We start from the raw sequence: 26374 nt of genomic DNA, 5'->3' as shown, positions 1-26374 counted from the left end.
AACTACCCTTGAAATCCATGCTGCTTCTCCAACTGTATTATTATCTCTGCCTCTCGGTAACTCTTCGGGCACTTGGTAACATCATATCTACTATTCATTTAAACTAAAGTCCAGGAGGGCATGGCAGCTCACACCTGTAATCTTAGTACTTAGGAGGTAGGGGACATTAGTTCAAGGTCAGCATGGTCTACTGCAAAACTGTCTCAAAAATAAAGCCTTTTCTTAGGATTTATGTGTTTTCATTTTATTATGTGACTGTGTACCACTCAAGTGCCTGGTGCCCATGGAAGTCAGGAGGAGGCATCAAGTCACCAACAGGTGCTGGAAGCGAACCTGGGTCCTCTGGAAGAAGAAGAGCAAATGCTCTTACCCACAGAGCCATCTCTCCAGCCTGCAAAGTCTTATTTTCTGCATAAATGGGCAGTTTATTTCATAATTAAAAATAAGTAAAAACAAAAAAACTAATAGAAAATTACTATGTATTCTCCAACTTAATCCTACATGGCTTTCTTCATCACCTTCAACATAGTCTACTATTTCACAAGTACTGTCATTTACCGTACACTAACCCGTCTATAACAATGAGAGTGACCATGAATAAAGGACAAGGTAGAGAAAGAGGCATTCAGCGTACTCAACTCTCTTATTCTCTAGAATCAATCAACAGTCACTTAAAACTTCCAAATGGGTGAGCTAAAGGCACGCACGCTTACCTTAGCAGTTTTAATATAGTGGCTCAGGACTTCTGCTCTTCTTTTCAATGTCTGAGCATGGAGAATTTCTCTAACAACCCAAAAGCTTACCTGGAAAAAAAAAACAAACTAAAAAATAACCAAAGGGCAAGATTTATCAAGATTAAAATTAACATTAAATGCTACTTGGTGTATTCCCTATAGTTACTTTTAAAACACACTTTTTACTGCTCTTGAATATGGTTTTCTTATGTCTAAAAGGAAACACCATGAAATATCTAACAAAGACCTCATCTAAAAAGTTTTGTGGTACCTTCTATTTCAACGAAGCGCTAATTAAAAAAAAATTATCAGAGGCTGGCAAGATGGCTCAGCAGGTAAAAAAAAGCTTCCACTGTAAGGATGGTATCCTGAGTTTGATCCCCAGAGCTCATGGTGGAAATCGAGAATCAACCCTGGATTGTCCTCTGACCTTTAGGTATGCATGACAGCACGCATGCACTCAAACACGAATAAACACACACACACACACACACACACACACACACACACACAATTATACAAATACTCGTTTCAATTCTTGTACTGCAAAAACAGAACCTAAGTATTTAGAGCCGGTTCAGATTTTAATCTCAAAAGAAGACATGGTGGAAGTCTAGTGAAAGGGTCATGATTTCACACCCTGTTATTTCTTCACTTGAAAAAAGGAGAAATACTTGAGACTTTTCTTGGAATTTACACCTGTAAACAGGTGTAAACATGTGTGCATATAATTACATGCATTTTGTGAATTTATGTTAACATAAAATTACATATTTTCAAGTCATTATATCTATTTAAACATATTTAAATAGAAACTTGTAACACTGATATTGAAAATAAGAGCAAATAAGTAATTAATTCAAATCTAAGCTCCATAATCAATAACTTAATTAAATTTCATATTAGACACAGTTTAAGACAAATATGATTTTTAAAATCTAAATTGTCATTTTCATCAAAAGTTGTGATGTCCATCACACCCCTTGATGAATCTAGGCAGCTTGCATGAAAAGATTATTAGCAAAGCTGGTTCGACTTCCAGAGTGAAGTCTGAAGAGACCACACCGTGTCTGCCTTGATCGCTGGAATATTCTCCCTGGAGATCCTGAGATTAATCCTGAGGCGTCCAAGCTCACAGAAATGCCGAGCTAAGAAGACTAAGCTGACCATTTCTGAAGATACTGACAGAACAACTGTGGCTAAGACACAGTCTGACACACTTAGACTTAGAGAGCACCATGGTTATCTAAACAAAAAGAGAAAAATATCTGTAAAGAAAAAGATTATTATCCAACTTTCCAATAGCCACGAACACTCTAAATAGGAAAAAAAAATAAAGAAAATGGAATCAAGGATCTTTTATCCAATAAAGCCAATTTTTACCTATAAAGAACACAAGCAAATTTGCTTTCATGCCTGAACTGAGGCAGTACTGTCCAATGAGCTACCTGAGAGCAAGTTTTGGACAATAAAAATGACGAGAGGCATCAACATCAGTGTAAGCTCCACATACTTATTTACAGAACTAAAATACAAACAGAGAGTGCCCCACAATGCCAACACGCTCAGATAGCACAGAGACAATGGGGACAGAGAAAGTGCCTGTAAGCCTACTGTTTCCAGTCACGGTGGTGGCTGCCTGTAAGTACAGGTATATACCTTACTCAAAATAATTGTTTAGGTTTTTGGAGTATTTGTATAAACACAAGATGTCTTGGAAATGAGACTCAAGTCTAAACACTACATTTGCTTAGGTTTATATGCACCTTATACACAGAGCTAAAAGGCAATTTTATTCAACAGTTGTGGAATGCACCTACATCTTACTGCAACCAATCACATGAAGTCAGGAACAAGTCAGCTCATGGTGTCACAGCGGTACGATTTTGAGCATTTCAGGCTTGGACTTTCAGACTAGGAATTTTCAGCTATTACTATTTTTAAGACTGTGGTTTGATACACAGGATAAAGCAAGTGATTAGACTACAGGTCTGTTTCTAGAACACTAGACCAAAGAGTCCAGGAGAAAGGACATGCAGATATATTACAGAAGAGACAAAGGAAAAACCAGTCCCGAGAACCTCAAGTATCAGTGAGTTCCTGAGATTTCAATGAGATAGCTGTAACGCCACCTACCGGCTAAAAATGGGATAGTGTGACAACCAAGGGGGAGAAGGGGACAAGACAAAACAGAAAACGATTTGGTTACTCTCTGAAGATGATGGAACACCAAGTCATTATCTTTACAACTACTAAATGATGATGATAATGATGACCTCAGGACCTTCTGTGCTTCCTTTAAGATGAGTACCTAGGTAAACCCACCAGCCCCAAGTGTCTCAGTCACTGTTTTACTGCTGTGAAGAGAACACCATGACCAAGACTTGCTTACAGTTTTAGAGGGTTAGTCATTATCAAGGCAGGAAGCAGGCATGGTGCTGGAGCAGCAGCTGGGAGCTTTACATCCTGATTTTCAGGCAGCAGGCAGAAACTCAGTGGGCCTGGTGTGTACTTTTGAAATCTCAAAACCTTCCCCCAGTGACACACTCCCTATTACAAGGCCACATTTTAAAATTCTTCCCGAACAGATCTGTTAACAGGAGACCAAGCATTCAAACGTATGGACCTAGGAGTGTCATCTTCATTCAAAGCATCATACCAGGGATTCCAAACTGTGAAGAAAAATGATGAAATGAGAATCTACCTTCAAACGACCTCAAATAGGGGTGGGCTCTTGGGTTAAAGTGCTTTCTTTGAATTTGAGGCCAGTCTGGTCTACAGAGTGAGTTCCAGGACAGCCAGGGCTAAAGAGAGAAATCTCTGTCTTGAAAAACAAAAACAAAACACCAAAATTTAAAAACCAGAAAGACCTAGTGGTGAGGATTCAGATTTAGGTGACAAAACACAAGAACTGGAGGTGGGCAGCTGGAAGTCAGCGTCTGAAGTCCTGCACACGCGCAGCCAGACACCCAGGACTCACAGCAGCCTCTTCGCAGAGGCAAACATTCAGAAAACAACGCCCTGTCATCAAGAGCACAGATGGATTTAGCTAAGAAAGCACTGAAAATCAGTGATTAAATAAATTGGAGCTGCCCGCTCCACATGAATGTAATGAAAAAGGCCACAGGAGAACTTGTACAATATGGGATGGCACATTTTCAAAGATGAAAAGCAAACCATACAATCTGTTTATATAAATACAATTATTTCTGATAAATCTATGAAAATTATGAAGTTAGAAAAATAAAAACTGAGAGCTGGGTGTGGTTGGTGTACACCTTTGATCCCAGCACCCAGGAGGCAGAGGCAGGAGGATTTCTGAATTCAAGGCCAGTCTAGTCTACAGAGTGAGTTCTAGGACAGCCAGGACTACACAAAGAAACTCTGTCTCGACAAAATAAATAAGTAAACAAACAAACAAACAATAAACATAAAAATAAAAAACGAACCTAGGCATGGTGGCACATGTCTACAATCCTAGCACTCAAGAGGCAGAGGCAGGAGGATCAGGAATTCAAAGTCATCTTCAGCTATACAGCAAGCAGAATTAGACTAAACAACACAAGACCCTGCCTCAAAACAAACAAACAAACAAACAAACAAACAAACAAGGGAAGGGCCAAGAAGATGCTCAGTGAGTAAAGTGCTTTGTCGCAGAAACAAGAAGACCTGAGTTTGCACCTCAAGCATTCATGTAAAAAGCTTGGTAGGCAGAGCTGGAGTAGGGGTGGCAGGGTCTGCAGAGACAGGAGGATTTAGGGGGTTTGTTGGTCAGCCAGTACAGTCAATCCATATGCTTCAAGTTCAGTGAGAGGTTGCCTTAAAAATGGGGTGGTGGTAATGACGTTCAATATGAGGAGACACTAGATGCTACTCTCCTGGCTCCCACAGGGTATGACAATCAGGCACAGCCACGTCTCTCTTCACCGGTAAGCACAACTCACATGATTAAATCTTCTCGTGAAAGCAACTGCATTCGGTGCAGAACTATATTTTTCTTTTTTATTCCATCCACAACTTGAGAGTTCCTAGAAGATAAAAATAAAAATTAACTATAAATTAACTATAAAAAATAGTCCAGTTTTTATCATATTAGGGAACTTAAACATTAAAGTCTGCATGTGTTCTTTTCTGGAATAGCCAATAAGAATGTCTAACAATATTAATTATTCTGTAAAAACTAAAAACAAATTTTATCAGATTATATGCATAAAACTACTGTCTAAAAGATTATAAGCAGCTGGGCGGTGGTGGCGCACACCTTTAATCTCAGCACTCGGAAGGGAGAAGCAGGCGGATCTCTGAGTTTGAGGCCAGGCTGGTCAATAAGAGCTACTTCCAGGACAGGCACCAAAAACTACAGAGAAACCCTGTCTTGAAAAAAAAAAAAGATTATAGGCAAACTTAAATTTCACAGGCAGAGTATGAAGGAATGTTCTCTGAGAGATAATTAAAGTTCAATATCCCATAACACATAATAAATAGTACTGTCAAACCCATTCAATCATTCAGAGCTCCACAACTAGCTTTTTCTTTCTTTTTATCCATGTATGGTGTGGTGTGTGTGTTCACATGTTTATGGGTTTGCTAACATTGGATGTCTTTTTCAGTCATTCTCCATCTCACTTTTTGAGAGTCTCTCAGTGAACCTGGTGCTCCCATTTCAGCCAGTCATCCCCAGCCCCAGGTCCCACCTGTCCAAAGCTTTTCCCATAACCCAGTAAGTGCTGAGGTTCACAGACAGCTGCTACTTGTCTGATATTTTACAGGGTGCAGAGGATTCAACATAAAGTCTTTTGAGCCAACTCCCAAGCCCACAATTTAGCTTCTTATACATCTCATTCTTTGAACTGACCGTTGTTGACTTCAGATATTTGAAGATACCTCTAATAAAAAAGACCGTGAGAACACCAATGATTTAAGAATAGAATTCAAATGGCTCAAGATCTTATATTAAACTTTCATTTTTTTTTCTTTTTTTGGTTTTTCGAGACAGGGTTAAACTTTCATTTTTAAAAAAAAAAAAATTTACACTAGTGCCCTCTACTTGAATGAGTCAGTCAATCTGGGCTGGAGAGATGGCTCAACAGTTAAGAACACCTGCTGGTCTTAAAGAGGACCTAGGTTTGAAAACCAGCACGCATATGGTTGCTCATAACCATCTGTAAACCATCCAGTTCCAGGGGATCCACTGCCCTCTTCTGGCCTGTGTGGGCACCAGGCACTCAAGTTGTATACAGATGTAGATTCAGGCAAAACATCCATCCAAATAAAATAAAATAAGGGAGCCATTTATAATTATAAATGCTGGCTGCAAAGGGATACAAAAGAAATCACATTTTTTTTATCACTTTACAACTGGTAGAGATAGCTTAAGAGTATCACTTCTTCCTCATTGCTTCAAAATTAGGATTACTACCTCCATATCTTACTGAATGTTAATGAAGCACATACACATGGCTAATGTATGCCACCTTTTAAAAATACTGGTAAGTGTCTGCTAATAGAACTGAGTTCCTTTGAATTTAAAGGTGAGGTTCCGTCCACAGATATCAAGTCAATCAGAGGTTTCTATAATACAGCAGAAGGCATCAAAGAAAAGACCCACATGAAAAAAGGAAAAGAACCCTTTGTGTAGACAACAAAATAAATCTGAGGAAGAAAAAGATGTCATCAGTACTCTTAGATGAGGAAAGTTATTATATGTGCCATATTTTGTGTCATGTTTTGTGTTTGTGCAGATATTTGTGTATTTTCCTTGATTTATCATATAGTATAACATCAATTAGGAGCGTATCAGCGGCTATTATATTTAATTTCTAAGATACTAAAAGAATGTTCATCAAAGGACATTACCACCCATTTTAAAATTTATAATATATCTGCATTTGTATGTGGGATAGCTGTATCATATTAGGTGTAATTATTACCTAGTTGTTATTTTATTTGGAAATTAAGCAAGATAAAAGGAGATGTAATTTGTGTCAAGCTGACATTGGGTGGACTTGTGATGGCTATTCTTGTGTCAACTTCACTACATCTGTGACTAACTAAAACCTAAGCAACTAGGCATACCTATGAAAAATTTTTCCCAATTAAATCATTTGACATGGAAAGATCCACTGTTAATGCAGATCTCTGAGGTGGGAAGACCCACTTTAATCTGGGCCACACCTTCTGCTGGCAGCCTAGATAAAGAACATAAAAGAGGGAAACTATGCTCTTTGCCTGCTCACCCTCACTCTCAATGGCAAGTCCATTCCTTCACTGACATTAAACCCTGTTTCTTTGGGATCTCAACATATACTGAAGACCAGCTGAGACATCCAGCTTCATGGACAGAACAATTACTGGATTCTTGGACTTTCCATCCATAGACAGCCATTGTCTGGACCACAGCCTGTAAGCCACTCTCATAAGTACCCTTTCTAGATAGAGATGGCTTGATGGGTGGATAAATAGATTGATTCATTCTATCTGTTCTTCTAGAGAACACTGACTAGTACAACACCCACTTGGCAAAACTCACCAAAGCATTAATTTGGCATTAACTAAGAATCCATGTGTTAACATCCAAATAACAGGAATCTTAAAAGACTTAAGAAAATAGCAATTTAAGAAAATGGCCAAGAAGTTAAAGATAACAATTAACCTTCCTATGGCTCAGTTACATAATGTGTGTGTGGAGGAGTGGGGGCAAAGCAAAGCATCCAAAAAGAGGACCCTGGAGACAAAGAGATTAAAAAAAAACTACAACAAAATCTCAAATACAAATTATCTCGAGAGAATGCTATTAGGTAACCAAAAGCAACAACTTCAAAAGTGAGGGTGGGGGTATCCTTAGTAGGTAAAGTGGGAAGGGGGTGTTGAGCAGGTAAAACTGCTTGCTGCTGGACCCGAGTTCAACTTCACATAGTAGAAAAGCCCGGAAGCCGTCTTTTAGTTCCCACAAATGCTTGTGGCATGCACACACCTAAGTGTGTGTACACACCCATGAGCATGCACACACGTGCGCTCTCTCTCTCTCTCTCTCTCTCACACACACACACACACACACACACATACACACTAACTTTTTTTTAAAGACAGAAAGGAAGGAGGGACAAAGTAAAGAGAAAGAGGATAGCTGGGAACATAGCTTGGTGGCTGAACTTATGCTCAGCATGCGTGAGGCCCTGGGTTCATTTGTCAACACCAATAAAGAAAAACAGAAGATGTAAGATCTTCAGATTGAGCAACCACCATAGGAAAAATGTAATTGGAAACCCCGATTAATAGTAAAGAGTAATCCCGCATCCTTAGGAAGAGTCAAGAGATTCCAGAGAGGGAGCAGTTGAGGAAGGCAGGATGCCAGCAGTAGGGAGACAGGTATGACTGAAAGGGACAGCAGGAAGGAAAGTTCCAAGATGGAGAGTTGTTTCAGGTATCTAAGTAGTTAGTATAGGTCTGCATGCACAATGAAGCATTACAGAACTACACAGACATGCATGCACAATGAAGCATTACAGAACTATATGGACATGCATGCACAATGAAGCATTACAGAACTACACAGACATGCGTGCACAATAAACATCACAGAACTACACGGACATGCATGCACAATAACATCACAGAACTACAAAGATATGCATGTCTAGACACTACTTTCTGATTTTGAAACAGTACTACCACCAAGGTGGAATTGCAGGAAAATCTGGTATAAAGTATGGGGGATTTCTCTGTATAGGTTTTGCAACTTCCCATAAATCTAATATTTGTATTTTTTTGCAACTTCCTATGTGCTATAACTACCTTAAAAAACAGTATTTAAAAACTGACATTTAAAAAAATCCACTGAAGGGATTAGAAAACTAGAATTGGGGGCTGGAGAGATGGCTCAGAGGTTAAGAGCAGACTACTCTTCCAGAGGTCCTGAGTACAATTCCCAGCAACCACATGGTGGCTCGCAACCATCTATAATGAGTTCTGGTGCCCTCTTCTGTGTGCAGGCATACATGCAGGCAGAATGCTGTATACATAATAAAGAAATCTTATTTTAAAAAAAGGAAAGCTAGAATTGTATTAGGATTCAGCACTCTCTTCTTCAGTCCTGACCTGCACTTACAGCTGCCTAGACTTAGGGAATTTTGACCTGTTCTACCTTACCTCCCATCAGCCCAGGGATTGGCTCAATTGTTAAAGTATTTGCCACGTCACTCTGAGGACCTAAGTTCAATGCCCAGCTTACAGGCAAGCACTGCAGCAGGCACCTAATTTCCAAAAATAAAGTGCAGGGACAAGAGATGACTCAGCAGCTAACAGCACTTCCTGACCCTGCAGAGGACGCGGGTTCAGTTCCCAGCACCACTTTCAGCTAACAACCTTCTGAATTACAGTTCTAGGGGGCACTCTCTTCTGGCCTTTATAGGCATTGCATACACACAGTGTACAGACAAAAACAAATAAATCCTTAAAAACAAAAAGTGCAGAGCAAAGAGAAGGACATCTGCTATTGACCTCTGGCCTCCATCCACTCACACACTCAGGGAATACAGGGATCTTAGGGAGGAGGATGAATGTACTTCACTAATCTATTTGAAAAACAAGGTATTTGTGAGATGAAGTCTTGCCACATATCCCAGGCTGGCCTTGAACTCACTGCAACTCCCCTGCCTCAGCCTCCTAAGTGTTAGGATTATAAGTGGATACCATCATGCCCTCTAAATGTTTTCTTTCTTCTCTTTTCTTCCTGTCTTCCAAGAGAACAGCTTTCAGAACCCAAGTCTGCAGTCACTGTGAATAAACAACTTGATGCAGCGAAGAAGACTACCTGATGGCTGAGGGGAGCTCAAGCAGTGCAGGGAGGGCCTGTTACTCTGCACACAATTTATTTGGCTGTCCTTTTTAAAATCTGGATACTGTCAGTTCATTTTACAAACATTAATTATCTGACTTCTTCAGAGAAAAACAGAAAATTTAAAACTTCCCTTTTTGTTTCAGACTCTAGAATCTTCCTACAAAATGACACTACAGTATGACAGGAGACATGTTTTGCAGTGACTGTCATCCTTATACTGACGCCCTGGTCACACAGAACTGCCTATACTAAAGCATCTAACATGAACACCACAAAACTGAAGTGACTCAGTGACTCACACAATGCTTTGTAAGGCCTAAGGTAAGACAGACAAGGGTTGTTTGGTGCAAGTAAAGCCTCCTTCTCAGCAAAGAGTTAATGAAATCCCGCAGCCCTGGCATACTGACATTTCTTTTAATGTGCTTAACCTGCAATTCTAAGCTCAGCAAGTAAAGAGAATCTTCAAATAATGCCTCAAATATATAAAACAATTTTAACAGTTGCTCAAATCCATTTCAGAATGTGCATGGATTCACTGTGAATCAGTAACTACGAAGATCAGTTTCCAGTTACAATTATTTCAGAAGCACAGGGAAGGCAAAAACCCCACAATGGGATGACCACCTACCCTATGAGAGAATGACTCAATTCACAGGAGTCACAGCTTCTCTTACGTCTTGTAGGTTCCAACACTCTTAAAAGGACTGTTCTAAGGGTGATGATGTAGGGGTACCTATAGATAGAAGAAGAGAAAAGGCCAATATAGACCAGCATGTAGACAGAGATCGAGGGAGGAAAGGAAACAGGGGAGTCCCAAAGACTGGGGCGAGGGAAGCGACTAAGACAGAGGATGTCCATGAGAAGGTTAGCTGCTGCTGAGGTAGCTTTGTGTTCAGGGTGGAGGCTTTAAAGAGACAGGACATCCATTTGTACCCAGTTTATATGGTTATAAAGAAGTCATCGCCACAGATAAAATGTCATTCATGCTTGCATTTTTTCATGCTTGTATTTTTAATAAAAACGAAAAAACAAAACTGAAACTATGCAACTTAACAAGGTATGTTATATTTCTGAAGTATGCAAGTCTTCCTTACTTCCCTCCTCCCAGTATGTCAGCGCTACTCCTCTAATGAGATCAGGAATAAAGACATAAGCTATTTCTACTTCCACAGATGCCAAAACAACCATCTTCCTTGCCTTCTCTGTCCTGCCAGAAGCCCAACCTTACTAGTAGTCTAAGAAGTTCAAGGCGAGGAACAGCAGTAACACACACTGACATACGGCTCTGTCTTGCTTCTAACAGAATCCCACATTATTCTAGCGCACAAGGCCTTTTGCAGCTTCTATTCTCTCACCAACTCCACAATCTGCTCACATTTTATTAAAGCAGGATAATATTTATTAGAATTTTGTGTGTTGCTAAGATTATAGTCTTTGGGCAGACACAAAAATATCTGTACAGAAAGTCTTTTATACATCCAGCAAGAAGTATGTCAAAAGATAAATTTTTCAGAAGTATTTTCCTAACTTGGCTAGCATTCTCCCACAATCTTTAGTGTGTCAATCATACAGATGAGGCTCACATCTCCTAGTAGATAAGGTGTGTTCAAAGATGCAGTTCTGAGTAACCACTGGAAGACTAGCTCCAGGACCTCCCTCAGATCGAAAATAAAACCGTATAAAACATTAGATTTGTGCACGACCCATGCATGTCCTCCATCACACTTTACAGCACCTGTAGCTTACGTGCAACACCTCACAAATGCACCTGCAGGTCTGTTCTGCTGGTGCCATGTTGCAATGCTCTGAATGATCAACAGATAAATCAATTTACATTCCCAGTGACAGGGCGGTGTTACCAATGGGCGGTGTTACCAATGGACCAGGTCTTAATTTGTAAATTAAGGTTAATTATATGCCTTATATGAAAAGCTTAGGCAAAAAGTGTCTTACATTTGGTTTTCCAATTTTGGAAGGTACCCAATCTGAAAACAGAAAACAACAACAATAACAACAAATAATTAATTAATTAAAAAATGTCCCAAACGCCTCATGATCTTCAGGTTCAGACTACTGAGCTGCTATATTGTACTGAGCAATGCCAGGGAAAGAAGTCTATACATGTATAGTACAGACAGATCTGTTTTTTCCAAATATTCTGGCTCTGTTATCAGTTGGAATTAAAGTGTGGCATTCTCTTTGGCAAGTATAATGTTTGTTAGAAAAGTTTTAGGTAGACCTCGTCCTTTAGGAATACTTAAGAACCTTGTGCCGTGGTCTGAATGAGGTGTCCCCTACAAGGCATTTGAATACTTTGTCCTCAGTTGGAAGCTGTTTGACAAAGATTAGGAGGTATGGCCTTATTGGGGTGTGTCACTGGGTAAGGGCTTAAGACTTCAAAAGCTTCCAGCTATTCCCAATGAGTGTTCTGTTTGCCTCTGAATCAGGAATGTGAGCGCTCAGCTGTTGCTACTCCAAGTCCCTGCATCCACCAGACTTTCTGCCATAGAACTGTAAGTCCCAATAACCTTCCTTCTGTAAGTAGCCTTAGTAATGTTTTGTCACAGCAAATGACTATAATGCAGACTGTAAATATAGTTCAACCCCTGATTAAGGCTTACAGAAAGATTAAAGAGTCACTACTGGATTTTAAGTCAGCTTTCTGGCATAACTCACCCTGCCCTGAATGATACAAAACTCACCCTAAAGAGAAATTCCACTAGCACAATAAATGCAGCAACGACCTCAGCAGAATACAAGTTTTGTAGAACATCAGAAAACTCACAACAGACAAAACTACTCTAGACATTAGTGTAGTGGGATGGAGATGGAAGTGTGCTGTGGGGGTGGGGGTGGGGAGCTTTGAGAGTAAAAGCCTCACCTATCGCTAATCTGCTCTCTGCTTAAATTTGCAGTTCAAGATAGGTTCTCAATTTCCCATTCCAACAGCCACTCTTGCAGCTTGCTGCCAATGTTCCCCTGTCCATGAGCAATTCTTAAGCCTCAGGAATCTTTTTTTAAAATATGTATTTATTTATTATGTATACAATATTCTATCTGTATGTATACCTGCAGGCCATTACAGATGGTTGTGAGCCACCATGTGGTTGCTGGGAATTGAACTCAGGACCTTTGGAAGAGCAGGCAATGCTCTTAACCTCTGAGCCATCTCTCTAGCCCAAGTCTCGGGAATCTTAAGTCCAGATAAACTCCTTCTGCAAGCTGCCTGTTAATGGAGTTTTAGTATAGCAATAGAAAAGTAATTTATCTGATGGAACCTTTCAGAATACAGTCATAGCTTTATCAACATGAGAAAACTCATGGAAAGAGGCCCTATGAATGTGTAAGAGCTTTCTTCATAATTCAAAGAGAAATCATACATTTGAGATGAGATCCATGAATACGAGAAAAACTTTTTAATAAAGGCTGAGCACCAGAAATGATACTAGAAATTAATGAATGTATAAAGTCCTCTAGCTAACTTATGGTCCTTAATCAGTACTAGAAAATTCAGCCTTAAGGAAGAAACATTAATGGGGAGACGACGACCCACTTCTGTATACAGAATGTCACTTTTAGATATGTCATTTTAATGTCACATTAAAGGTGTGCATCTCTAATTCCAGTACTCGGGAGGCAGAGGCAGGTAGATCTCTCAGTTCAAGGTCAGCCTGATCTACAGAGAAAGTGCCAGGACAGCCATAGCTACACAGAGAGACACTGTCTCAAAACAAAACCAACAACAAAACAAAACAAAAAAGCAAAAAATAACCAGCAATGACAACAAAAAAAATCACATAGCCCTGGTAGCAAACTTTTGTAGAAATGGCTCCAAGCATGCTAAGACACGGGAAGGGATTAACAGTCACTGCTTCAGTTCACACTAAACAAGAGACAAAGTGTCTTGCCAGTGTATGATGACAGACCTCCAACAAGCATATTACTTGTGGTGGCCCCTCCACTGTTCTCACTCCTGAAGAAGGCCGTAGATTTTGATAGACGTTCTTCTGACAGCTCTAACTACATATAATACAGCTCTGGTTCTGAGATGACCCACTGCTGAGACTACTCAAAGATCTGGCGGATCCAAGGACTCCTTTGCACATCCATGGTTTTTAAAGTCAAAGACAGGGAACATATTCTGGTACAATGCATGAGTGGCAAAGCTAAGAAAAAAATATTACGACTCTTCCGACTCCTTGTTCTAATAACTAGAAATCTTACTTTGCGATTCAAAGGACAAAGTAAGTGAAATGAAAGCTTAAAGCTTAGAAGGGTGGAGAGATGGCTTAGTGGTTAAGCACACTGGATGCTCTTACAGAGGACTCGGTTGGGTTACTAGCACCCACATGGTCTGTAATTCCAAGTGCTATCCTCTGATCTTCACAGGTACTGCATATGTATGTTACAGGTACATACATGCAGGCAACAGGCATATATAAAATAAAAAGAAATCTTTAAAAGAAAATTACAGAGTGCTGACATTTTCCTTTCTTTGCTTTCTGAAAATCCATGATAGAAATGTCTCCATTTTGCTATGCCTTCCCTGCCATGATGTACCAAAACTCAGAATCTGAACTAAAATAAAACAAATCCTTTCTCCTTTAAATGGGGGGTGGGGAGGAAGAGAGGGCAGGCAGGCAAAAAAGATGGGAGAAGGGGGAAGAGAGGGAATGTACTCGGCATCTAGGGGTGAAAGCCTCAGTGTGCAAGGCCCTGAGATTTTTCCCAGCACTATTTTAAAATTAAAAAATAACCAAAGAATTGATTTTGAACTGTGAGGTGGACAGCAAAGCATATAGCAGCTGGCAGTGGATAGTGGCAAGGCAGAGGAGAGGAGCAACAGAGCACTGTGATGCAGAGAAGCCCCGCTAACATGGTGAGGGCAGAAGGTGGGAGACGCTCAACTTCCTTCTGGCTCTGGCAACCACATCACCATGCTCCCCTCATCACTAAGGGGGTTATGTACTAGCAGGGAGAACAACAAAATTCTGATTCTGTCTGACAGAAATCACAATGTGAGGGAATGTGAATTAATCACATAACATTAGCCACAGGCTGCCCGTACACCAGTCCTTCATATGAAATGAGGCGATACTTGCATGTAATTCACGAGTGTCCACCGTATATTTTAAACAATGGACATGTCCTGTCAACAGTTTCTAGACCCATTTTCCCAAATATTTTTTATCCAACTTTGGTTGAACCCACATATTAGCAGCTAATGCCAAACTGCTTTCTTAGTTAGCATGCACAAGATGGGATTACAGATAAGAGAACTTTCTGTTAGAGTCTGAGGGAAGCCCCCAAGAAGAGAACAACAGTCAGGTATGCAGCCAGCAAGAGTGTTTATTAAAATTTAAAAACTACCAACATGTTGGGGTGGCAAATGGTGACCCCCAAAGAAGGTCACAAACTCCTTTTAAGCAGTTAGGGGAATTCTGGGGAGGAGGGTTTAATCTGGGGCTGATTAGTGGAGGATAGACTAGTCTGGGGACCGACTGGTGGGAGGCCCCAGGGGTTAGGGTAGGGAACGCTAACACTAGTTATCAGGAGCCTGCGGTCATCTGCTGATTGGTTGGCCCTGAGTTTTCCCAGAACTGTTTGCTCAGCTCCGGCTATCTCCAGTTCCCTGGCAGGGGCTGTTAGAAACCTGTTGTGGCCCTGGGCTGGCTCCCGGACTCTCTCACTTTCATATGAAAATGATTTTTTTATAGTTTAAGATGTAGAAGACTTTCATGAAGTATGTGTATAATTTATTTAACACTTTATATGAGGTTACATGTAGAATTCAAATTTGGAACAGACATGAAAATAAATACAGTTGTTTCAGCTCAGAGATAGCCACTAGCTTAAGTTTAACAAGAAAGTCCTTCACTCCTTAGTGGGATTAGTATGTTAACTCCACATCTAAGTAATACATATCACTTTAGACTAATAAAAAAAGCAAATAGGTTACATCAGCTGATACCACAGCCTAAAGATTTCTAAAATGTAGTACTATTTCAGAAACTATTCATTGGTATTCAGTAGTTTCAGCAATGTTTGTGGTTTATAGGCCAGGATTGATACACTTAAGTCATGTACCTAGATGGATGCTAGTCACCAATGCTTAGCATAAAAAACAAGTCAAACACAAAAGCATTGAAATACCATTTACATCAAAGTTTGAAAAGCTGAAACTTGAAATGGTACATATTATTAAGCAATACCTATACTTGGGGAGATATGAGCAACTAGACAGGAATAATACAGTCTATTACTGGACGGTATTCATTTGAGTGGGAAGGTACCAGAAAGGCTTTATCAGGACAGGCTAGTACACAGAAATTTATCTTACAGTTCTTTCAACGTTGTTTATGTCTTTTATATTTCATAATACAATAACAAGCATTCTTCTCCCACATGACACATCCTACATATGCTGGCAGATTTAAAGTAATCTTGTGTTTCAGCAAGACTGATATCTAACAGGAATATCTCGGTTTACATTGCTCCCAACAGCTATTTCTATCAGTTTGTTAAAACTTCCTTCCATTTTGAGAGCATTTCCTAAATGCTACTTTCATTTTCTTATTCTAAATACTGAGTTCTTACTAAAAGCCAGACAAACAGTATACAGAAACTGTCAATCCCATCCTTTTGTAGCTTCAAATCAAGAGAGGAAAGCAACAGTCAAACGGCACAAGACCAAGAACGCTGTGTGCAACTGCTTATCCTGGACACAACCAATACCACGGTGCATTGGTTTCTTCCCAGATGACTGGCTGTTCCTACACATCTCACACGGGGCTCTTCTTTACGTACTTCCCGGCAATCCTATCCACATTTTATTTATTTGGACAAGGGGACTGAACCTAAGGCCTGGTGCTAAGCACATATTCTACAACGACCTTCAGGCCTCACGTGCCCCACACATCACAGCTTTATACTGATATCTTTCAAACTGACATTTCCAGCTCAGACTACAAATACATGCCATTATACACTGCCTGACTGAACTGTTCCCTGGGAAGGGGTTAAGAAGCATGTAAAATTAATAATGTCCAAAGTCAAACTCTTGCCCTTGTCACCAAATCTGCCGGTCCCTCTTGGTCCAGCACTGCACATTATGCTCTACGTGAATGGCAGCGGTGTGATGCAAACATTATAATTTCTCACTTCGGAGAATACCAGCTACTCACATTTGACTTTAGATCAAAAACTCTGATGCCACAACTCCCCCTGCATACACGGTGTGACAAGCTCTCCCCATCTTTCCACTCATACACTAATGCAAGCACATGTCTCTCAAGTTATCTTGTTCACTTTTCCTCATATCCTGTCAACAGTACGAGTTACTCAAAACCTAAATCAGAAAATAATGTTAGTCTTCTGCTCAAAACACTCTTATGATGGACTGGAGAGATGACTCAGTGGTTAAGAACACATATTACTCTTGAAGAGGCCCTGAGTTTGAGTCCTAGAACCCACATCAGACACTTCACTGTCACCTGTTAACTCTGACACCGACTTCTGAACCCATGGGCAATTACACTCACATGAACACACACAGTTAGAAACAACTCCCCCAATGTGTTTTGGAATAATCTTTTTGTACGCTGTGAAGAAGTGTCACTCTGGTTGGTTTTTAAAGAGCTGAACAGCCAATAGCGAGGCAGGATTTCCAGGCACAGGGGATGCTGGGAAGAAGAGTGGAGTCACCAGTAGACACAGAGGAAGCAGGAAAGCAACATGAGCCTCACAGAGTAAAGGCAATAAAACCATGAGGCAGGAGGTAAATTAGAAGAAATGGGTTAAGTTATAAGAAATAGTTAGAAACAAGCCTAACCTATTGCCCAAGTGTTCATAATTAATAATAAGTCTCCGTGTGGTTATCTGGGAGCTGGAAGATGGGACAGAAAAATCTGCCTACAAATGATGTCCAATGTCTGACCATGTACAACCATGTAAAAGAGCCAAACGTGGCTTCCTAGTCTCATTTCAGCCACGGTACAGAGACACATCTCCCTGCAGCTGCCTGTGTGCTTGAGCCCACAGTGCATCATGAGTGGAGGGTTTAAAGTTTTGCTCATGTAGACGGAAAAGGTCACAGATACACAGGAAAGCAGGTTCAGACGGAAACAAGACTCTAAACAGGTTAGGGTGTTTAGCATTAAGAAAAAAATGGGTATAGACAGTCATAGGAAAATGAATATTTTAAAAATAGTAAAGTCTTTAGAGAGTAAAGTAAAAAAAAGAAAACCACATAAGGACGAAAAATACAAAGGGAATCTGGATCCTATATGGTGTCTTTTTAACTTTGAATTTTTAAAATGCTAATGTACAAAAAACAATAGCTGCTGAGAGATTGAATTACGAAAACTACTATATTAAACCAACCTATATATTTTTAAAATGTCTAATTCAGTTCTAGGACAGCCTGGTCTGCAATGTGAGCTCCAGGACAGCCAGAACTGTTACACAGAGAAATCCTGCCTCAAAAAACAAAACAAAACAAAACAAACAAAACACATACACAAAAAAGTTCTAAACTTCAAATTGGAAGGAAGTCAATGTGTTGCACTGGGGGAAGAGGTTATGCTTCTGTTTTCATAGGAAACGAAAGGCTGTGGATTCCTTCCAGATTAACAGAGATCAGATCTGACCAGGAGAGAACTCCTGAGTAGCCTGGCTACAGACATGTGGGAGGAAGCCAAAAAAAAAAACTATAGGACAAGTGATGTGTAAGGTGATTCCTTGACGTAGGAACAGTAGTTCAGAGATGAGATATGAGAACTCTTACTGACTACAGAGTCCTTCTTCATGATTTATCATTACATGCTATCTTTTCATTTGGCACGGATAGAAAGTTATATTCAGGTTTGAAGTTTAAAGTTGACAGATGCCATTTACCTGCTCAAACATAAAACAAAAATCATCTTTAAGTGACTTCTGTACACCACGCATTCTGTACTTGTGTTAATGCAGATATGTATGTTATCTTTGAAAGTTTATGTGTTTTCAGAGAAGGGGGGCAGGTGTTAATGAAAACGGGTGGTCCAGGAGACTCAGCCTCTCAGAGTTCTGCATCTAAAACAGTTTCAAGACTGCTAGCTGACATAATCCAGCCTCACAGACTACTCTAGCCAGGACTTCAGGTAAGCCTTACTTACACTTTCCCATTGCACAGAGACTAGACAACAGCTAACTTCCCCAGGTCTTGACCATTATCCTAATTTTCTCAGGGTCCCCGAAAGATGCCAGCAACCCAAACAACAGTAAGAAGTCTAGAGAACACAATGCCCACACTCCCAAGAGGTGGGGTAGATGGCTTTTGGTCTTTTGATGGGTTATAGATGTTTATTATCATTTGGGGGGTTGGTTACAAGTTGTTATTGGTCATGGTCAGGAAAAAAGCTAAACAAAGGAGTTAGATTCAAGATCTCTTTATGAAGGAAAAGACATAGTATAGAAATGATAAGATAAAAGGTGGATTATTCAGTCTACTTTTAAACCAATACCAGTTACAAATACTTTACATCAGTATGGATTTTTGTATACTCATACAAATTTAAGGTTATTTTTGTTATATTGTATGTATGTTCCTATTCTTGTTTAAGGTTTTGTACCTATGCTGCTCATTTTAAAATTAAAGTTTAAGTCTTTGAAAGCTATTTAGGATAATAAATACAGATTAATAGTCATCTAGAACTATCAAACTTATAGTCATGTTAGGCAAGTTTTCAAAGTCATACAGATATATTTTGGATAGATAGGTGATCTTCAAACACTTCAAAAAGAATATGGCATTTAAAATTTTTTAATAACAAAAGGCTTTTCAGGACAATTTTAAGAACATAAGGCTTTTCAAGACAGTGAGATACGTCTGCTCCTGGCAGCATCAACTTACTTCAAAAAAGGATGATGGGCACTGAAGAACTTCTGCTTTCTTTGTGGCAAAAGCTAGCCATTTGGGCAAGAAACTGCACTTGCCAAGACAGGGTAAGACAATACTTCAAAAATTCCTGCTTCACAGAAAAATCTGTCAGATATCCTATGCCTATAGGCTGAACATAGATGCCCCAGCATTGCAAAGGAACGTTGGATGACTATGTAGAAAGCCAGCTGTTTCTGTTGCTTTTTTTTGTTGTTGTTGTTTTGGAAGTTCTTTGCACTGTACTTCCTGTTTACTAAGGTAATATTATATACTTATAGGATCTTTGATGGAGCTGAAGACTACATAGTCATATTTATAGTTTTTCTTAGTTTTGAAAGAAGATAAATTAGGTACAGAACTTTGAACTCACCAACACTAAGACAAATAATAAAGTATTTTCTCCAAAATTGCCAAAAACAAATATATTGATCATTGTGAATGTAATTCTTACCCGATAACTATTCTTACTGTATATAGTTTTACTGTGTTAATAGTTAAAAATCTTTCCTTTTAATCTAGACAAAAAAAAGGGGGAAATGTTGGGGGATAATCTTTTTGTACACTGTGAAGAAGTATCACTCTGGTTGGTTTATTAAAGAGTTGAACAGCCAATAGCTAGGGCAGGATTTCCAGACACAGAGGATACTAGGAAGAAGAAGGGAGGAATCACCAACCAGACACAGAGAAAGCAGGAAAGCAAAGAGGGCCCTACTGTGAGTAAAGGTAATAAAGCCACAAGGCAGGAAGTGAATGAATAGAAATGGGTTAGTTTAAGTTATAAGAACTAGTTAGAAACAAGTCTAACCTATCAGCCAAGTGTTCATAATTAACAACAAGTCTCCATGTGGTTATTTGGGAGCTGGCAGGTAGGACACCAGTGGCTTACCACCTTCATCAGAATAACTCTCCAAAGTAACATATCCATATAGCCCTCACTCAACTGCCGTCTCTTACACATAGCCCTTTCACCTAACTTAGAAAAACATAATTCACTAGCCTTGGCTCACCTGTTCCTGAGTAAAACACATTGCCCCAAAATACCTTAATAAAGTGGTTCTCAATCTTCCTAATGCTGTGTCCCTTTAATACAGTTTCCCATGTTGTAGTGACCCCAACCATAAAATTATTTTAATTGCTACTTCATGATTGTAATTTTGCTTCTGTTATGAATGTAAGCATCTGTGTTTTCCGATGGTCTTAGGGTACCCCTGTGAAAGGGTCATTCAATCCCAAAAGATGTCACAACCCACTGCCCTCATGGTATGCAGTCTCACCTCCTTAAGGATTTTGCTTCTCAGTGGAGTCTTCTTGATGATCCAATCTAAAACTGAAACCCCTCTACACCTCATGTCCTCTAATCTCCCCCTTTAGTTTTCATAATACTGTTTAGTTCACCTCACTGGAACATACAATCTGTGGGGACAAATCTCAGTGCATGTTTACTGTTGTTTCTCCAGCAACTAAACCAGTGCTAACACATAACAGGCACTCAGTATACTCACTGCATTACAGCACAACACTGTCAGATGACAAGTATAAGATGTTAGTCTACAGAAAAGCAAACAAGTCCAACTTTATCTGACAACTCAAGGAAGAAGAGGCAGTTAGAAGAAGAAGCACAGGCTCGGTAATGAAGGATTAAAAGGAGGCCATTTGCTAGACCAAAAAGAGAAAAAATGTGTTTAGAAGCAAGAAAAGGCAACATGACGTAGAGATTCATAGATCATGTAGTGATGGTTTTCAAAACCACTGAAGTGGTTTGGCAGGAATCATGTGAACACATTTTCAATGTTGCTTGCCATGAGATAGAGAACAGATCCCAGGGGTCAGAACAGAGTAGAAGCTCACTGTGATTGTTTATCTGTATTGTCAACAGAATCGGTTTAAAGTCACTCAGAAGATGATGTAGCACATGTCCAGGAGTGCCTATGAAGGTTTTCCAACAATGACCAAGTAAAAGACCCACCCACTCTGAATGAGCAGAGCACCATACCCCGGGCTGAGGGGCCCGCTGAGTGCCAGCACACCCCTCTGTCTAAGGCCTACAAGATATTAATGGCTCTGGTTCACCATGCCTTCCCCACCAGGCAGACGGGACTCTTTCAAACCACAAAGCTCAAGTTGGCTCTGGTGGGTATCCGGGCACAGTCACTAGAAAAGTTACCAGTATCTACACAGATCAAGTGAGAGGGCACTGCAGTGACTCAACGGAGAAAAGATGGTTTCTTAGATTGGGGAGTTGACATTAAAAAAAATAAGTATTTATTAAGGTAGAACAAAATCAACAGAGCTGGACACAGTAGTGGACACCTATAACCCAGCACTAAGGAGGTGGAGAAAGGGCAATCAGGTCTTATACCTTCAGCTATATATACTGAGTTCAAGGCTAGCCGGGACTACCTAAGACCTTGTTTCAAAAAGGGTTGGGGAGTGGTAATCAAAGGGATTGTGCTGGGGGCTGGAGAGATGGCTCAGTGGTTAAGAGCACTGCCTGCTCTTCCAAAGGTCCTGAGTTCAATTCCTGGCAACCACATGGTGGCTCAAAGCCATCTATAATGAGGTCTGGTGCCCTCTTCTGGCTTGCAGATATACATACACACAGACAGAATATTGTATACTAAATAAATTAATTAAAAAAAATAGTAAGAAAAAGGGATTGTGCTGAAGAAGATTGTGTGTGAGGAAATGAAGTCAAAAGAAACTTAAAGGTTCACAAAGTATTGTTCAAGCCGGGCGGTGGTGGCGCACGCCTTTAATCCCAGCACTCTGGAGGCAGAGGCAGGCGGATCTCTGTGAGTTCGAGACCAGCCTGGTCTACAAGAGCTAGTTCCAGGACAGGCTCCAAAGCTACAGAGAAACCCTGTCTCGAAAAACCAAAAAAAAAAAAAAAAAAAGTATTGTTCAGTGTCCAAAGGTAAATAATAAATCCTCTCAGAATGGAAGTCTACATCTTCAGCTAACATCCTAGTATACAATGTACGGAACACCTGAAAGGGAGCTACCCCAGCTAAAAACATGCAGTAATCTAAAGGCAACTCTAGGATCAGAAAACTTAGTACAAGGGAAAAATATAAGATATCTGAATAAAAACCTTATGCCGATTACAAGCAGAAATACTTTGGATATTGTAGGTTAAATAAAATCACCTACTGATTTTACCTATTCCTTTTTACTTTATAATGTGGCTACTACATAATATACAATTAAATAAATGATACTAGATTTCCATGGGTTATCATGAGTCACGTGAAAGAGCAATTATAAATGGGTTTTAGTCAAAAGAAAAATTATTCTTAGAGGACTTAAATTCTAGGGGAAGGGATAATTTTTGCCAAGAATAACAGAAATGAATATTCCAGAGGTTTTTGTTTTGACCATTAAAATACAAAAACCATTGTCTGCCCATTATTTATAAAGTATACAGTTCTTCTTTGTTTACTATTAATCCGATAGCTCTGCTTTTGAAGCCTTCTGCAGTGTAGAGAAAGACAATAAAAGGCTTGTGGAAAATGACAGGGACCAGAGAACATGTGGGCAGCTCCCCCATCACTTGATAGGCAGCAAAGTTGAGATACTAACACATTACATAGCCTACCTAGGGAAAAAACAATCACGATAACCTGTTTATACCTTAGATATAATGCTTTATTAGTTATTAGAGTGTTTTAGGTCACTATAGATTTGTATACAACAAGTACTTCTCATTATTCCCAAAAGAACCAACCACGAATTATCAAAATGGCTTTGCTCAGAGGTCAAAAAAAAAAAAAAAAAAATCAAGTTTATAGTCTTACTAAGAGCAAAAACTGTCTTCTCAGAATCTAAGTCTAGTGCCAACACCGAGCTATTATTATAGTTTAGATATGACCTGAATGTGTCCCCAAGGGCACATGTGCTAAGGCCGCGTCTCCAGTGCAGGGAGACAGGAGTAGTTATAGGTGGAATCTTATACAAAGGAGTCAGCGCAGGAGCGCTCAAGGAGTGGGTGGCTCTCCAGGAGTAGGCTGGCACAAAGACCTCCACACTTGGCCGTTTCACACAGCCATTTCCTTTTCTACGTTACTGCCACATTGTGAGACAGCCCACGGGACTTTCACTTAAGGCACTGAACTGCCAGCCTCTAAAACTTTTATGTAAATAGACCTCTTCTATATAAAGTACCAGCACCAGGCATTTTGCTATAGCAATACAAAGCAGACTAAGACAGTTGTATTTAAAAAATAACTTCACTATTCCCTCTATTCCATCAATATTGATGGAATATTCCACTATTCCATCAATAAAGCAAAAATATTACTATACACAGGCCTTAAAATGATAAAATATTCTGGACATGGTGATGCACACCTTTAATCACAGCACTCAGGAGGGAGAGGCAGGGGGATCTCTGTGAGTTTGGACAGCCTGGTCTACAGAGCAAGTTTTAGCACAGCCAGGGCTACACAGAGAAACTCTGCCTCAAAAAACCCAAAATATAAACTATAAACACACTTGAACACACACACACACACACACACACACACACACTCACACGTTTACAGTGAGTGGGCAGATATGTACCATTAGTCCTTTGTTTTACTGGGAGGAAATGTGTTTCTTGGTCCTCCTCTAGAGTGTCTACCCAGCGCTGCCCAGCCTGGCCACCTAAGTTCATGCTCCACAGGAAGGTGGAAAGAGAAAACTGATTTCACTAAAGTTATTCTCTGACTTCTGCAATGCCCCCACGCCACTTACATCATGTGAGTACACAGAGTAATTTTTAAAAAATAAATAAGCTAAAATAACATAATCACATATAAAATTGAGGTAGAAGGTAAAATTACTAAGTTATGTCTAATTTTCACCTTCCTATTAAAAGCCTCAATCCTCTGAGTAAATCATTTAAATTCTATAAGTTTATTACTTAATTCAGAAATGAAATCAAATTAGTTGATTCAAACATCCCACTTATGATTAAAAAATGTACTATGATGAGTGCCGTATGAGTCTCCAAGGACTGAATAAAACATAGGTAAGTTATAAGCTTTTGACATCTAATGATTAATATGAAAATGTTTTGAATTTCTTAAACAGCTTAAGATAACATGGCTAATCAAACTCTATATTTACAAGGAATATTCTTAGAACTACTTACATCTGGCTGAATAGCTTTAAACACTGGCACATCCATTAGTGTTATCTGACCCTGAAAGACAAAGGGGGTTTTATTTCATTCTGAATGCCAAGTTCTTTGGAACCCTATGATACAAAATTTATTTAAAATAAAATAAATAAAATTTCTATTCCACACTAAATTATAGAATATACAGTCTTTAAATACTTACAGGAAATAGAAATCATAGTCTTTGTGCCATTACATATAACTACTCCTAGTCATCTCACTCCTAGGGAGGCCAGTAGAGAGAACATTGGGCACTGACCATCGATGATCAGCAGTTCTCTCAGCACCAAGGCTGATGGCCTAAACTCAGGATGTTCAATCCCTCGTCCCCACATGGCAGAGGCAAAGAACAAACTCTCAAGCTGCCCTCTGACCACACATGTACCATGGTGTATGTGCCCCCTTCTCATACAAATAAACAAATACATGTTAAAAAACAAAATAAAACAAAAAAACTTAAGAGAAGCAATCAGGAGAGGGTAAACACACACTACAAACAAGAACACTGTTCCTGGAATGCAGAGTGGTTCAAGACCAAAAAAGCAGTTTATTTAGTTAACAAAAGGTAAAGAAAGACCTAAATAAATGAACATTTATGTCAGCTAAAAAGATTTTCTAGATAATTCATGATAAGTCTTATGATTGAGAAATCACATTTTCCAATTTTTAAATTTACAAAACAGCAAAAAGTACTTTTGAACATACTAAGGTGGTTTGAGTCAGCAAAGGCAGAGATAGGTACGTATCCATTCTTTACCAAACGGGAGGATGGGGGGGAGAGACAAGAAACTGCCCTTTAAGAAGGAAGCTGCTCCCCCATCCTTCTCTTGCTCCACACTTGTGCTAGTCTCCAGCTCTAACTCAGTCACAGTAACTCAAGTATATGAACTGCGTGCAAATACTGGAAAGCTAGAGGCAGAAAGCTTACCGCGTATTCTTCCGGCGTAACCTTAAGAACATCAAACACCACAGCATCAAAGCTTTTCTTCAATTCGGAGCCCTTCTCACTTAGCGACTCAGAGCTGCTACTTTTCTGTCAAAGAAGAAAACACAGCCCTTAGACACTGTCTCAGCCAGAGGCACACAAAGAAGACAGTCCTCAAAAACTGAGGACCTAACTTGGAGTCTCCAACATCCATGTAAAATCTAGGCAGAGTGTACACTTCTATAACCCCAGTGCTGGGTGGCATGCAGAGAAAAGAGGACCCATGGAATTTGCTGGCCAATCAGACTAGCTGACTCATAAGCTCTGGGTTCAGTGATAGCCGCTCTCAAAATCAAACTAGAGAATGAATGAAGATACCTATATGCAAGAGCTTATGTCTACATGCACATGTGCACAGCCATGTGAACATGAACACACACACACATACACACACACACCACACACCACACACCGCACACCCCGGAGCTAAGAACACTGTGTAATAAAAGATACAGAAAAGGTGAGTAGAGCATGTTGCTTAGTTGGAAGAATGCTATATAAAGAGTCAGAAAATTTGAAAGCAATGTTGAATTTCCATTTCTTTTAGGTTCCTATGTAAGCTACACTTCTGTATTTTCCGTCAATAAACATTCTGATGTTCCCTAGTTGCAGAAGAAGGGAAAGAAAGAGAACACTGCACATCTACAGTCATGCATCGCCTAACAGTTCAGATACTGCTAACGTGTTGTCAAGCAACCCTGTCAATTATCACCACCGTTTACTCACACAATCCACA

General features: G+C 39.7%; 1 protein-coding gene across 3 annotated transcripts in view; it reads right to left on the bottom strand.

Moving 5' to 3' along the window:
• Ralgps2 (Ral GEF with PH domain and SH3 binding motif 2) overlaps positions 1 to 26374 on the bottom strand; it is a 138482-nt gene that overhangs the window by 70713 nt on the left and 41395 nt on the right. For all 3 annotated transcript variants that reach the window (XM_038348648.1, XM_038348650.1, XM_038348649.1), the window contains exons 3-6: positions 25582 to 25686; positions 24627 to 24677; positions 4679 to 4762; positions 714 to 803 (exon numbers count right to left, since the gene is read on the bottom strand). In XM_038348648.1, coding sequence (XP_038204576.1) covers positions 714 to 803; positions 4679 to 4762; positions 24627 to 24677; positions 25582 to 25686 — 330 coding nt within the window. The remainder of the gene's footprint in view (positions 1 to 713; positions 804 to 4678; positions 4763 to 24626; positions 24678 to 25581; positions 25687 to 26374) is intronic.

Source organism: Arvicola amphibius, chromosome 12, assembly GCF_903992535.2.
Source record: "Arvicola amphibius chromosome 12, mArvAmp1.2, whole genome shotgun sequence".
NCBI classification, from domain to species: Eukaryota; Metazoa; Chordata; class Mammalia; order Rodentia; family Cricetidae; genus Arvicola; species Arvicola amphibius.
The sequence above is the reverse complement of the archived record's forward strand: the minus strand, read 5'-3'. Positions and strand labels throughout refer to the sequence as shown.